Here is a 13,150-nt window from a genome sequence, read left to right on the forward strand (position 1 = left end):
CGGATACAGAGGCTAACACAAGACAAAGTAAGGCGTCTGTCCTTTGTCGGCCCTTATTGATACTGAATGTATGATACAACAGCATGCGCCTTTTGCCCCCGCGCTGAGCGCGACTGCCGACTTTTTGTCTACGCCTATGCCAATCCCTGAGGCAACAGAGGATCTCGTCTCCGAGTTACGCAAGGAGCAGGAGTTCGTGACGCAGCGGCTCGATGACGAGCGCAGTAATGCAGCAGGACTGAAGACAAAGATCGAGGATATCTGAAGGACGACACTACAGCAGCTTACGAACTCACTTCTGTGTTCATCCACCGTGGGTCGTCGCCTTCATGGGGACATTACTTTTTCTATTCTCGCAACCTGCCGGAGAACCCGATCAATGGTTCAAGTATAATGACTCGGACGTCACCGTTGTATCGAAAGAGGAGGTCCTGGCGGATACGACTGGCTCTACCGCCAATCCATACATGGTCCGTATCGCCCTGTTGCTGTCTGCAGTATGTGCTCATGATGTGCGACAATTTGCAGCTTGTGTTTGCGCGTAAAGACTCGGAGGCTATACGGACAGTACACAGATTCGATCCCGAATTGCTACAGGAAGGTTGACACTGATCGTCCCATCATACTTTGCACTATATATCATCAGGCAGCTACGAAGTTACTGTTACACACTCATGCTCCATATCATTTCGCATGTCCTTTGCTGTATATCACCGTATCCGAGCGCTCCCACTTCGCGTCGAGATGTCTTGTATATAACAAAAGCATGCAGACTGCTATACTTCAACTGATTAGGAACATCTGGGCGCGCTCGCAGACAACGCGGTGCCTCGTCTACCTCGTTCGATCGCAGAGGGTTTACTTAGTCAGGCCCAGCCATTCAGTATGAAATAACGCTGTACAAACGTGGACAATCCACCCGTACGGTGCGACTATGGCTGTCCTCGGCAATGTTCGCATTCCAAGGATGGTTCGCAAGCTGCCAAGGGTGTATTGAAGAGCACATGTAGTACGTAGATACTTCGTTTATGCAAGGCGCCACGCGGTGTCTGCTTGGAAAGGGCGTTATGCAATGGCAGACTGCTTTACGAGCTCGATCAGCGCTCTGTTCGCAGACAGTCTCAGTGTCATTCGTCATGATGGATGCATCAATGTACCCACCTTGTTGGTCGGCCCGTGAGGCCTTTTCCTTGGTAGTCGTTTCCTCGGGCACTCTGTCACGAACTAGTATTAGTTTCAGCGCCGGTTCTACGACGTAGTACTCACCTCCATCGTGCCGGCAATATCCAAATGCGCCCACCGCACTCCTGGCTCGCTGTCACTCTCTTCCGACGACTCGACACCTGCGACGAAGGACTTCAGGAATAGTGCAGCCGTGCAGCTACCTGCGGATCGTCCTCCGATCTGCAGACATCGAGGATCGATCAGTGATGCAGGTCATTCAAGCGTGGCTGCTGCGTGCCAGGGTGGATACGAGTATACTCACATTGCACAAGTCGGCGTTCGAGCTAGTGATCTGCGGCGCGTAGGCATCCGAGAGAGGCATCCGCCAGAAGAGGTCATGTTCTACCTTTCCCGCTTTCTCGAGGTCTTGCCATAACGTGTCGGAGTTCTATGGTTTTGCACGCAGACACCACGACAAGGATCAGCTTTACAAAGCGACACATAAACACGGCGCGTGCGTACCGTGAAAACCCCCGTATAGACCTCACCAAGCGCAATCATCATTGCCCTGTCCGCCAAAGCATCGTGAGTGCAGAAATGTAGTATGTAAGCATCCTGACTCACCCAGTGAGCGTTGCAACGTCTACAACTGAATGCGGCTGGTATGTTGACGTGCCATAGTACAATGCGTCTGAAATCGTTTTCAGCTGTAAACGGTACATCAGGCCACACGGAACGCACCCGCGAGGACTAGTCTGCCTTCCGCATCCGTGTTGTCGATCTGGATGGATTTCCCATTCATTGCATATACACTGTGAGGCACCTACGTTCAACACATGCCATAGACGACACTCATCGGAGACATACATATCGCCAGGTTTGTTTGCACCCGGACCAGGCATATTCTCCGTGAGAGGGCAGAGAACAACCAGGTTGACTCTTCCGCTCAGTGTTAGCAGGTTCAATTGCCATTAGGAGAAGCTGTGGACATACGGAAGCTTAAGCTGAGCAACAGCAAGCGCGGCAGAACAAACCGCAGCCGCCCCGCCTGCGTCGTCAGCATCTTAGTGCCTATGCGCACGGATCGACTCCCATTGGCTTACCCATGTCTCCGCGCATGAGCTCCATGCCCTATAAGACGATGTCAATTGCGAAGCTATAGAGACAAATATTTGAAGCAGCACGTACGCCAGCTGGCTTTATTGATATTCCTCCTGTGTCGAAGGTCACACCCTTCCCGACGAACAACAGCGGCTGCACATCGCTTGCGGCGCCCCTGTAATGGCTTGGAATAGATTAAACATTACACCAGCTATGTGTAAGACATTAAATAGGTATACCTACATCTCAAGGAACTTGCACGGTTCCGACGAACCTTTTGCGACCGACAGGAATGTACGCTAGTAGCGCAGCAGCATTCCAGGTAGCCACAGGCCGTCAAACATTTAGATCATCGTTGTGCGATGTTTCGAAGCACTACTTACCATGCCCTTCTCAGCAGCCCACTCTGCCGTGGTTCAGTCAAGAGGTTATGAGGAGACATGGGACAGCTCAAACCTTGATCGCGTGCAAATATGTCGACGTTCGGAAGACCCGCGAATTCGGCTTGCACACGTTCCGTAAAAGCCTGCAATAACATCGTTAATGAGATGGCGAGAACTCGGAAGCCACGGTCCGCGTTACAACGGAGGCCGCGTTGTACGATACAAAAGTTGCGCGGACTCCTGCCTCACTGCACGGTCAAAGGAAATATATTCCGAGCTCGCGGCGTGAATATTCCGAGACAGCGTACGACCTCCGAGATTGAGCTGACCATCGACATTATGCACAGCATGCTCGGGGGAATGGTCAACCCAAGGAGAGCGCATTACCCTGGGTAGGCATGATGGGAATAGACGGGAAACTCACCGTAGGTGTCATCATGTTGCCCGGCAGCTCGGATAACTAACCGGAAATGAGCCAAGCTTAGCATGGCTTTCGATAGTCAGTAGATCTGCTACGTACCGTCCTTGCAAGGTTCTGAGCACGCGCGTACACGACACCCTCGCCCCACGCCTTCGCATCGCCCTCCGAGAGTGACCGAAGCTCCAGTCTCTCTGGTAGAGAACCGGTATTGCGCGGATCGAAGCGCGATTGGGGTTTCGTCTTGAGCGTAAAGTCATAGAGAGCTAGGTTGGCAGCAACGGCTGCGCTCAATCGTCACTGTAAGTCAGCAGGCTGGACGTAAGGTGAAGTAGCGAACCGGCAGCATGTGGGTCCGCACTCGCATCGACGAATACCGTCTCTCCGTCTACTCCATCACCGAGTGCCTTGACAGCCTTGATGGCACTCCCGACTGCCCGTCTAACGACCTCCCTTCTCTGCTCGTCGGACTTGGACGTCCATTTATGTCCAAGGCTGGTCAGCGCCGTGACATCCTTGCCCTTCCCGCCGCCCGGAGTATTGTAGAAAATGCGGGTCGTCCCCGTCTTGACGGGTTTCTTGTCTCTCGAAGCGGGTGCAGAATTCCAGAGTGCTGCAGCATCGACGTCGGCGACGGGAGAGGAAGGAGAGGAAGGATCGACAGGAAGTATGTAGACAGCTGAGCGGGGACGAGTAGTGGAAACAGTACGTCGAGGCAAGTTGGACGAGCGAGCGAGGAGGCGGGTACCGCGGCGAGCGAGCATGGCGGCGTAGAGCAAGGTTGATGATCACACGCGTCGACGCGACATCCCGGGCTCGGAACGCGCGTGACCGTGTGCAACCACGATAACTTGAAGACTGACTTCAAGTTGCGACCAAATTTCGAGGCTCTTGCTCAGAGGGACTGAAGTATATTCATCGAGAGTGCTACTGCATTATGCGTACTGGCTGTAACGCGTCTCCTATAGTATTTCAATGCTATCCTGTGCCGTATCTCAATGCTAAAAGTGAGTGAATGCGCCGACCTCGAGGGCTATCCTACAAGTTCCAATAAATGCGTCGTGTTCCCTGTTGCAGCGTGACTTATAGGTATGCATATTAGTGTTCCTTCCCGATCTTTTCCGTTGGCGTAGTTTCCATGAAGGCCCTCGCCTCCGCAGGGATACCGATCCCGTGAATATGGTACTGCTCGCCGACGAGCTCCTTCGCGGCCACCATCAGTTTGTCGAGGCGGAGGATGATACCGAACGCGGTCGTCACACCGACCGCGAACGATCTATCCATCAACGTAAGCAAACCTCTTGTCCACGATGAAGAAGGGAGCCGCGACTCACAGATACTGCTCGTTTTCCAAGGTATCGATCGTCATAGTCCGCGGCAAGCCGTAGTCATCGTCCGCTTCCTGCCGGATGATGTTCAGCCCGTGCGTATAGACCATGAAGCGGTCAACGAGGGGGCACGGCGTTACTTGCGGCAGAGGCGTTCCAGTACGAAGTGCGGTCGAGATCATGCCTAACATATGAGAATTAAGTGCCACACCGCGAATAGTGTGAGGATTTGTCTACTCACAGATCACAGCAAGGACGTCTCCTTGAAAATCCGCATCGAGCAGACGGGTACGTCGGAGGAAGGCTAGTGACCACGCCGGATCCAGGTGTTCGACGACCGACATCAGGTGCGAGAGCAGGAACGCGATTTGCCTACGTTGTCAGTCAGTCAGACAAGGGAATACAACGACAGGTGTGTGTTGTCAACTCACATCTGCAGCTCCAGGATACGCTGGTACCGTTGCGCTGGCCACTTGCCTCGAAGAGAGAACTAGGCGTAATTTCAGCATTGAAAGTTCAGGATACAACGATTCCAAGACGTACCTCGTAGATAATGTTCGTCTTCAGCACCACTGACCGCTTGAGCTTCATGCGAATAGCGATCAGCGCCTGCACGATCTCGCCGCGATTGACTTCATGCCGTCCTCTCGTGTTCGCAAAACTGACGATTGAGCAGTAGATACTCCCCAGCTCCGCCGTGGTCGTGCTCAGCATCGTCCGCTGGTACTTGCGCAGCGTCGTACTCGGCGGGAGCAAACTGAAGATGAACGCGGCCGTGACGCCCGCGCAGACGATCACGAACCGCCGCCACGCGAGTGCCCAGCCGTAGAAGTGAAAGATCGCAGCGAAGTGCGCATTCTGCCACGAGAAACCGAGCACCAGGCAGGCCGTGACAAAGAAGATAATGTTGCTCATCGGCGGGCCCGGCCAGTAGAGTCGTCCGTAGTAGAAAAAAGGCATGCAGAATGCGACGGCGGCGGTGTAGCCGTAGGCGTTGCCGATCCCCTTCTGCGCAGCGATGTACCAGACTACCATACCCGTGACGCCGCCGAGAAACGTACAGAGCAGACGGGCGAATAGCGCGAATGTCGTGTCGCCTCTGAATCGCGCTAGAGTCAGTTGTCCCATGAAAATGCCCCAGACGAATCGTTCCTCGTACGCGAAGTGAGCCGTGTGTTTGAGGAAGTTCGGGATGCACAGGAGGACGGTGAGCGTGCCCGCCTTCAGCGCGAAGAGCATATTGCCGCCGGTGAGCCCCATCAGTAAGGTGTGGAACCAGGACATGATGTGCTCTAAGGGAGTGTGCGGCGGGAGCGCGTCGGGATCTCTGCGAGATGGCTGGCCGAGATCCTCGTCCCAGTCTGTTTGCATACCGGGTATTGCGTCTAGAAACATAAGTACGTGCGTTAGTGTAGGGAAACCATCACTCTTCGGAAGTACATTACCTGGATCCTCGTCGTCGTTACCCTCCAGTTCCACCGTCGCGTCGTACTGGCTCCCACCCCACGACAAGAGAACTTTCTTGACGTTCATGGGCATGAACGGCCCCCATAGACGCGGCCTTTTCTTGTTCTCCTCGAGAGACATGATCGCGTCGATCTTTAGAAATACTAATCAGCAATGCACAGACCCGAAGCTCAATGAGTGACGCACCATTTCGATAACCACCGTGGTGAACTGGATAAGGTGGTATTGATACACATAGCAATGGAAGAGGTATCGATGTGGCGGTGGCTCGGACGTCGCGTCCACACCAGGCGAACCGACATGGCTGGGATCGAACGCCGACCGGTACGGATCGAGCACCTTGTGCCTACGCATGGGCCGCTCGTCAGTAACACGGGCGAGTCTCCTCAGCATCCCGACGCACCTATACTCCTTCCTAAACCTGCTCAACGCGCTGTCCACCTTATACCTCACATCCGCCATCCTCCCCAGCCTCTCCGCCCTCCTCTGCTCTGCACTGCTCTTCCCCTCGAACCACCCGCTCCGCGCGCCAGCGACCCACCCCCTCGCCTCGCCCACCGCATCCGCGCACACGCCCAGCAGCTCGTCGCAGCCGAGGCCGAGCAGGTAGACGAAAGTCTCCGTCGCCTCGGGGCTGTCCGGGTGGCTTAGCCGCGTTGCCTCAAGCGCGAGGTACCGCTGGCTCTCGAACACCGCCACGGCCGTCTCGCCGACGGGCGTAGTCGCCGACGGCACAGATAAGTTATGAGCTAGATGAAGAAGTGAGAAATGGAGCCGCTCGTTCTGGCTGTCTTCTTCGTGCTCGGGCTTGCGCAGGCGGAGGTGGAGGTGCCGGCTGATGGTCAGCCGAAGAGAGGACATCGACCCGTTTGGGTTTGTCTTCGACCGGCCGTTGCGGTGTCGAAGCCGTCCACGTTCCTTCGAATCAGCTGCACCGAGGGCGGGACTCTCAGGACGAGAAGGCGGCGGGCTGCGACCCCAGCCCGCCGAGTCCGGATCTGCTCGCGGACCGGGCGAGTTGGGCCCAAGCGTGGGGGTACCGGGGTGCGTGAACGATTGTCGGCGGGACATGACAGGAGTCATCGACGGCGTGCTCGGTCTGCTAGGAAGAGGCGTGACGGGGAAGCGTTCGCGCGTCGGTTCGATGAGTGTGAAGAAGATACCTAAACCGTTCGCGCGCACGACAAGACGTCGCCCGAACTCCTGCATGCGCCCGATATCTGCCGGAGCGAACCGTCCCCAGACGATGTCGTTCTTGACGAGGCGCAGAGCGGCCGCTGCAGGACCGAGTCCGGCCTCCGCCTTGGTGACGAGGCCGCCGATCTTCTGTACGGCAGCGGGAAACTCGGAGCTGGAGGGGGCGAGTTTGAGTACGGCGCGGTGTTCACGAAGCGCAGCTTCGAGTGGCTCTATCGCGCGCGCAAGGGCACCCGCGTACTGCGCTGTGATAGTGCTCGGGAAGATTGTTGCGCTCGTCACGACACAGAGGCCGGCATGGAGCACGAGAGGAAGGACGAGAGTCTGACTGATTGTGTAGTAGGGATACGGGAAGAGGACTGCTGTAACGAAAGAGATGTCGATGGTGATGGCACCAAAGACGGATGGAATGAGGTAAGGGCCGGGACCCTTCTTGACCTTGATGAAGAGGAAGAAGGTGACGCCGAAGAATACCCATACGGCGCAGATAACCGTCGGTCCCGCCTCGATGTACTGTCCGGAGAGCACATCCGTCAGGGTAGCGTTATAGTCAGTGTGGTCCCGAGCGAGGTGAGCAAAGAAGATTCCTAGGGCGGACCATCTGTGAAGGCATCAGCCGGGAGGTGTGGGTGAAGAGAGAGAGAGACTTACGCCCAACCGAGGGTGACGAAGAGAGCGAGTATGAGTTCGCGCTCGAGGACGGAGATAAGGGGATCGCTGGGTGGGTCGAGGAACGCGGCTGGTCATGAAATGAGAGATGGGTTAGACACGAGAAGATTGCGGCGTACCAATGAGTAAGAGGAATGTGGCCTGAAACGGAGGCTCGTCAGCCTATACATGGACTGGATACAGCGGACTCACCTGGCCGGTGACACCCTCGACAGGGCTTAGGACCATGAAGATGATTGAGATAAAGGCCATGACGGAGCTACGGATGACGGGCTTGATCTTGGGCCAGGAGAAGTTTGCGGGGATCCAGGCGAGGTCGAGGGGGAAGTACTTGACAGCAGTCTTGAGAAGCGTGTTCATGAAGTGCCCGAAAGACCGGGTTTCGTGCCGCTGAGGCAGCTTTTCGGTCTCGGTGGGCGAGGATCTACCCTGCGAGCCTCCCGGGCCCCAGGAAGGTGTCTCGATACGGACATGGCGGAGGGGCGGGGTGTCGTGGGGGCCGTGGTAGGAGCCGTAAGCGGTCTGGTCTTCATCTTCATCGCCGAGGCGGGGGTCGTAACGGAGGGTCTGCCTCCAGCTGATGTCGATGACGTCGGCATATTGAGAAAGGGGAGGTAGAGACGGCGGGGACATCGCAGGAGAAGGAGGGACTCACGTACGAACTAGGGGCACGCCCTCCGAGTCGCCAGAGCCGGTCGACGGTGGGTCGGGCACGACACGCGCGGACTCTGCAAAGTGAACGTGCTCGTGCGGGAGAGTGTCGTCGTCGGCGCGTGCGTGAGTGTCGTCCGGGGCGTCGGGCGAGGGGGCGTGCTCGGGCGCGAGACCCTCGGGGGCGGCCTGGGTTGTTATATGGGCGTCGGGCATGGCGAGCGGAGGCGATGACAAACGCGCAGAGACCGGGGTGCGCTGTGCGCTTCGACGTGCTGCGGCCAGGAGCGGCCGACGATGAGTGCGAAGGACGACCCGGCCGTCATCCAACGCGCTCGACCCATGAATAGCACCGGCGCCTCCCCGCGTCGCTCGACGCGTCCCCGCGTCGCCTCACGTGTCTCCTCTCCTCGCCGCCGTCCCCGATGTCGGACGACCCCAGCCCGCCCCACGCCCCCGCAGAGCCGTCCCCGCCGCCACCCCCGCCCGCTGCGCTGGGCTCGCCCACCGACTTCCTCAAGGGCGTCGTCGGCAAACGCGTCGTAGTCCGTCTCACGTCTGGCGTCGACTACCGCGGTACGTCCCATTCATTCGTCCGCCGCAAATCCGCGTTCGCTGACCATGCGCACAGGCGTTCTCTCGTGCCTGGATGGGTACATGAACATAGCCCTCGAGCAGACCGAGGAACACGTTGCCGGCATCCTCACCAATCGCTATGGAGATGCGTTCATCCGCGGCAACAACGGTCTGTCCTCTCGTTCGTACTCAGTCTCTACCCCGCTCACGTCCGATCGACCTCGCAGTACTCTACATCTCGGCCTCTGAGCCGCTCTGATCTGAAAAGGCAATCTCATCATCGTCGAGGGATGCGATGCAGGCTCCTAATACCAGCCGTCCATAGTGTTCTCGCTCGTACATGTCGAGGGGGGACTTCAGCCTATATACGAAAAAAATAAAATGAGCGCTTAAATCAGATTAGACGCTCTAAAGTTTTGACTTACTATACTGGGGAATTTTTTTAGCCGAATTGACGAGGAGAACACTATAGGACGGCTGGCCAAACTTGCCCCCGAGGCATGGCCGAGGGGGCGCTTATTTATAGGGGCTTTTTGACCAATCCTTAGGGTGAGGATGGGGTGAGGATGGGTGAGGAAGGCATTTTCACGTTCTGAGCATTAAACGTCTCACCCTCGTAGCATGAATCTCAGCGTGCATTAACCCGCGTTCGCGCCATGGCGCGACTGCGGATGCGAGGTACTCTTACCCGCGTTCGCGTCATGACGCGAACGCGGGTAACATGCAGTCTCCGTTTGAGTCTGCGACTGCCTTCTGCCAGTCACCCTTACCCGCAATCGCGCCATGGCGCGATTGCGGATGAGTCCGCACATCCATTGCCTTGTTTGGCAAGTCCGAGCGCCCGCCCGATCTCACAGGCACCCACCGACTTGCTCGTGTGCCACAGAGGGCATGCATCTGTGGTGTACCACATCATCCATTACACCCTCCGCATGCAGCGTCCATTCCGTGTTGTGTGTCAGTGATGTGCAGTGACAGGGCAGGCGAGATCACGTCAGCCACCTGCTCAGCCACCGACGGGCGCTCACACGATCTCCTGCCCACAACCACCATCTCCCACCTCTCCTGCCTCCTGCCTCCCTCTCTTTTACATCCAGCAAGCCCACCGCACCCTGGGGTGATGATGTGCGTACCTGCACATGAAGACAGCCGACACGGAGATTGTGCGCGCGTAAGGTACGTGCACGCAAGATGACCTCTGTGAGTGCGAAACACGGTCGCCCGCAAGTTGATAACACGGCAGACGAGTATACATCAGCAGAGTGTCCTTGTTTCGAGACACACGACAAGCTCACCTCCCGATGTTCTGGATGATTCGCCATACCGACGGGTTGCTCGCGACAGGACTCGCTCGAGAGTGTGCATCAAACCACCTGCCCGGGCTGTTGCTCGTATTACTGGGTACGCCTCGATGATCATTGCGGCACCCTATCGGTGCGCCCTGTGTGTTTCTATCCGCGCAATTGCGAATAGGCACACTGTCCTTGTTTTCATCGTCTACCCGCGCTTGCGCCACGGCGCGAACACAGGTACTGTGCACTGTTCTGAGAGACTCTCAGACGTACTTGTGAATGCTCTTTACCCGCGAACGCGGGTAAGTGCACTGTTTGTGTCAAGGTTTTCTGGGACGTAAACGTAGGTGCAAGTATAATATTATTTTGTATAGTAAGCAGAGTGCCAGGCAATCAAGGAATTTAATTCAAAGGATGCCCCTGGTAGGGTACTCCGAGTATGTTATCCGCAATTGCGCCACGGCGCGATTGCGGGTAAGAGTACACGTGAGCACCAGCATCGCTTCTCGCACGTGGTGTATCGCTTCAACCAGGCGTGCAGCGCGTGCGCGCCGTGTGGACTGGTCTGTCCGCACCGCTGCCGTTTCCACTGCCCAATCCCACTGTCAATCTTGCTCGCATCACTATGGTCGGTACCTACGACCTCCAACAATTTGCGCTTGCTCAGTGCGCATTCACCATCAATCACGCTGACCTCACGGACAACACGCGGAAAGCGGCTTTTGGCCGCGTGCACAACATGTACATTTTCACGGACTTACCGCCGCAGCCCAGCGAATGGACCGCTAAGCAACTCAAGGCGCTCAACCGCCTGTTGCGTTCGTTGCTCAACAGCGCTGTCTCGTGGGACGCATTCCAGTACATCGTCCAGCACCACATCCTGGTAAGTCAAGCTTTCGTGTTGCCGCGAGATACGGCCGCACTAAACGACACGTTGACAGACCGACCCGTGGCTCATGTCGCTGAAACAGTCAAATCAATATGACCAGTTCCCCCTTGTGCTCGCGACCTGCTTCAAATGGCAGTACCGGACCGCAGAGGGCAACTTCCCGAACACGATGGAGGAATACTTCATGTGGAGGCGCATACCGTACGTCACCCTCGAAGAGGACAGCTCGCGCGAGACCAGGAGCGCGTCTCTCGCGCTGTTCTTGAAGCAGTGGTGGATCCGTAAGTCCTCATGTGCAAGTTGCGCGACTATGGACTCACGCGCGAGCTGCTCGACTGCAGGCAACGACCGTGTCAGGTCCGGTAAGCGGTTGCTTACCGCTCTCCATTGGCCAGCCGCACTGACCAGTCGCTCGATCAATCCCAGGTGGACCGCCTCTCTCACATGAGGCCAACGACTTCGACTTCAGCCGTGTGTCGGACGCAGAGCGCGCCGCGGCAAGGGAAGAACAACGAAGGCATCGCAGCCCCAGGGAGCATTCCCCGCTGCCGCCAATGCTCGACAACGTGGTACGTGGTTCCTTTTTTTATCTCAATCGCAGCCAATGCTTACTGACTTGTAAGCTGGTCGAGGCCGCGCGGTGCAAGCGGTGTGTGAATGACCGGCGAGATGAGTGTAGGGTGCCCTTCGCGAAGACGTGCTGTCACCGCTGTATGAGGAGGAAGGTCAACTGCTCGCTCACGGTAAGTCATGTTGTATTTCTGTCTTTCTCTGTGACGCGCTCACTCGCTACAGGACCAACGAGCCTCTGAGGCGGTTGACTCGCCGCGCGCGTCCCTGGCACCTGTGCTGCAGAATAATTCCGCACCCGACTCTCTACCACGTGCACGCTCGTCATCGCGTTCGCCCGCGCCTTCTCCATCGCATTCGCCCTCGCGTTCTGTCACTCGCTCGACGCCCGCATCGCCGCCCAACGTTGTATCCGACTCATCATCCCCGCTGCCGGCTGGGCGTATCGCATCTGCACAGTCGCAGTCGCCCGCTTCTTCTGCAAGCCCATCGACCGTCTCAGTGGCGCAGATGATGGACGTGGATCCTGTGTCGCCAGGAACATCAAGCAGTGTTGACGCGGGTGCTGGGCCTTCGAGCTTTGGAGCCCATCGTGTCGCGAGACGTAAGTGTTCATTCTTTGATTGAGAAACGGAACACTCATGCTGGTACAGGCAAACTCAACGAGCTCGACACCAATGCGATCATCCGCGATGTCAAGCGATCATCGGATCTCCCTATGGCCGAACGATTGAATGTCCATCAGGGGGTGATCGCGCGGCTCATCAACGAGGTCGCGAGATTGCGGGGTGCCCTTCAGGCGACGAAGAAGAAACGTGCTCGGTACGGGGGTGATGAAGATGATGATTGAGTAGGAAGGTCGGGATAGTATATCGCATCGTGCATGTATGTAAACCACATGTACTACCACTTCTTGAGCATGCCCACATATTGTTTCATTTATCTGACCACCGAACTACGCGCACTCGATCAACGATCTGAGACGTGCGAATAATTAACATGCTACCCGCACTCGCGCCGTGGCGCGAGTGCGGGTACAAATCTGCGGCAGCTCGACGGATTTTGATGGTTCCAAACGGCAGGTACGATCACGTCAATTCATTCATTTTAGCGAGCGATACTACGACCTCCCACAGTCAACAAATACATTTACAGTAGTTACGCGCAGTGTCACGAGTGAATCGATCTACCCGCGTTCGCGCCACGGCGCGAACGCGGGTAACGACAATGTGAAGGGATGCGATGGTGTTACCCGCGTTCGCGCCGTGGCGCGAGTGCGGGTAGTTGCACCGTTTTCAATACAAGTCACTTCCGCATCTTCCTGACGTCCTTCGAGAGCTTCGCGAGGCGGGACTCGAGCGTCGCGGTGCGCTGGTTGCTGTCCTCAAGGTCGCTCTCGAGCTTTGCGACCTTGCGCTCGAGAACAGCGACCCTGCGCTCCGCCG

At 56.8% G+C, this 13,150-nt stretch overlaps 5 protein-coding genes across 5 annotated transcripts; 2 read left to right on the plus strand and 3 right to left on the minus strand.

Moving 5' to 3' along the window:
- Positions 1-804: 804 nt before the first annotated feature.
- On the minus strand, positions 805-3,831 carry B0H18DRAFT_1079749 (leucine aminopeptidase; the record flags this gene model as incomplete). Its single annotated transcript, XM_048031264.1, has 17 exons — positions 805-1,105; positions 1,162-1,214; positions 1,267-1,404; positions 1,487-1,612; positions 1,687-1,732; positions 1,789-1,855; positions 1,906-1,976; positions 2,032-2,103; positions 2,158-2,212; positions 2,268-2,295; positions 2,353-2,449; positions 2,509-2,564; positions 2,649-2,671; positions 2,722-2,791; positions 3,073-3,108; positions 3,169-3,350; positions 3,407-3,831. Coding segments are annotated over 17 exons (1,585 nt in total), but the record flags the coding sequence as incomplete, so codon positions are not given.
- Positions 3,832-4,164: 333 nt separating this feature from the next.
- B0H18DRAFT_898949 (uncharacterized protein) lies at positions 4,165-8,360 on the minus strand (the record flags this gene model as incomplete). Its single annotated transcript, XM_048041435.1, has 12 exons — positions 4,165-4,342; positions 4,401-4,578; positions 4,636-4,766; positions 4,826-4,884; positions 4,938-5,779; positions 5,840-5,993; positions 6,048-6,207; positions 6,265-6,790; positions 6,839-7,659; positions 7,710-7,797; positions 7,847-7,868; positions 7,920-8,360. 12 exons carry the CDS (start codon positions 8,358-8,360, stop codon positions 4,165-4,167), a joined length of 3,600 nt encoding a protein of 1,199 aa, XP_047884268.1.
- B0H18DRAFT_1079758 (uncharacterized protein) lies at positions 8,310-8,719 on the minus strand. Its single transcript, XM_048031265.1, has one exon. The coding sequence runs from the start codon at positions 8,592-8,594 to the stop codon at positions 8,379-8,381; it is 216 nt and encodes a 71-aa protein (XP_047884269.1). The 5' UTR covers positions 8,595-8,719; the 3' UTR covers positions 8,310-8,378.
- An 84-nt stretch (positions 8,720-8,803) lies between these two features.
- Positions 8,804-9,478, plus strand: B0H18DRAFT_949260 (uncharacterized protein; the record flags this gene model as incomplete). Its single annotated transcript, XM_048041902.1, has 3 exons — positions 8,804-8,954; positions 9,010-9,123; positions 9,182-9,478. 3 exons carry the CDS (start codon positions 8,804-8,806, stop codon positions 9,211-9,213), a joined length of 297 nt encoding a protein of 98 aa, XP_047884270.1. The 3' UTR covers positions 9,214-9,478.
- A 1,393-nt stretch (positions 9,479-10,871) lies between these two features.
- On the plus strand, positions 10,872-12,555 carry B0H18DRAFT_1132012 (uncharacterized protein; the record flags this gene model as incomplete). Its single annotated transcript, XM_048035520.1, has 7 exons — positions 10,872-11,129; positions 11,188-11,416; positions 11,477-11,497; positions 11,562-11,704; positions 11,759-11,878; positions 11,931-12,309; positions 12,359-12,555. 7 exons carry the CDS (start codon positions 10,872-10,874, stop codon positions 12,553-12,555), a joined length of 1,347 nt encoding a protein of 448 aa, XP_047884271.1.
- Positions 12,556-13,150: the final 595 nt, after the last annotated feature.

Source organism: Fomitopsis serialis (assembly GCF_022376445.1).
Source record: "Fomitopsis serialis strain Sig1Antser10 chromosome Unknown B0H18scaffold_759, whole genome shotgun sequence".
Classification (NCBI taxonomy): domain Eukaryota; kingdom Fungi; phylum Basidiomycota; class Agaricomycetes; order Polyporales; family Fomitopsidaceae; genus Fomitopsis; species Fomitopsis serialis.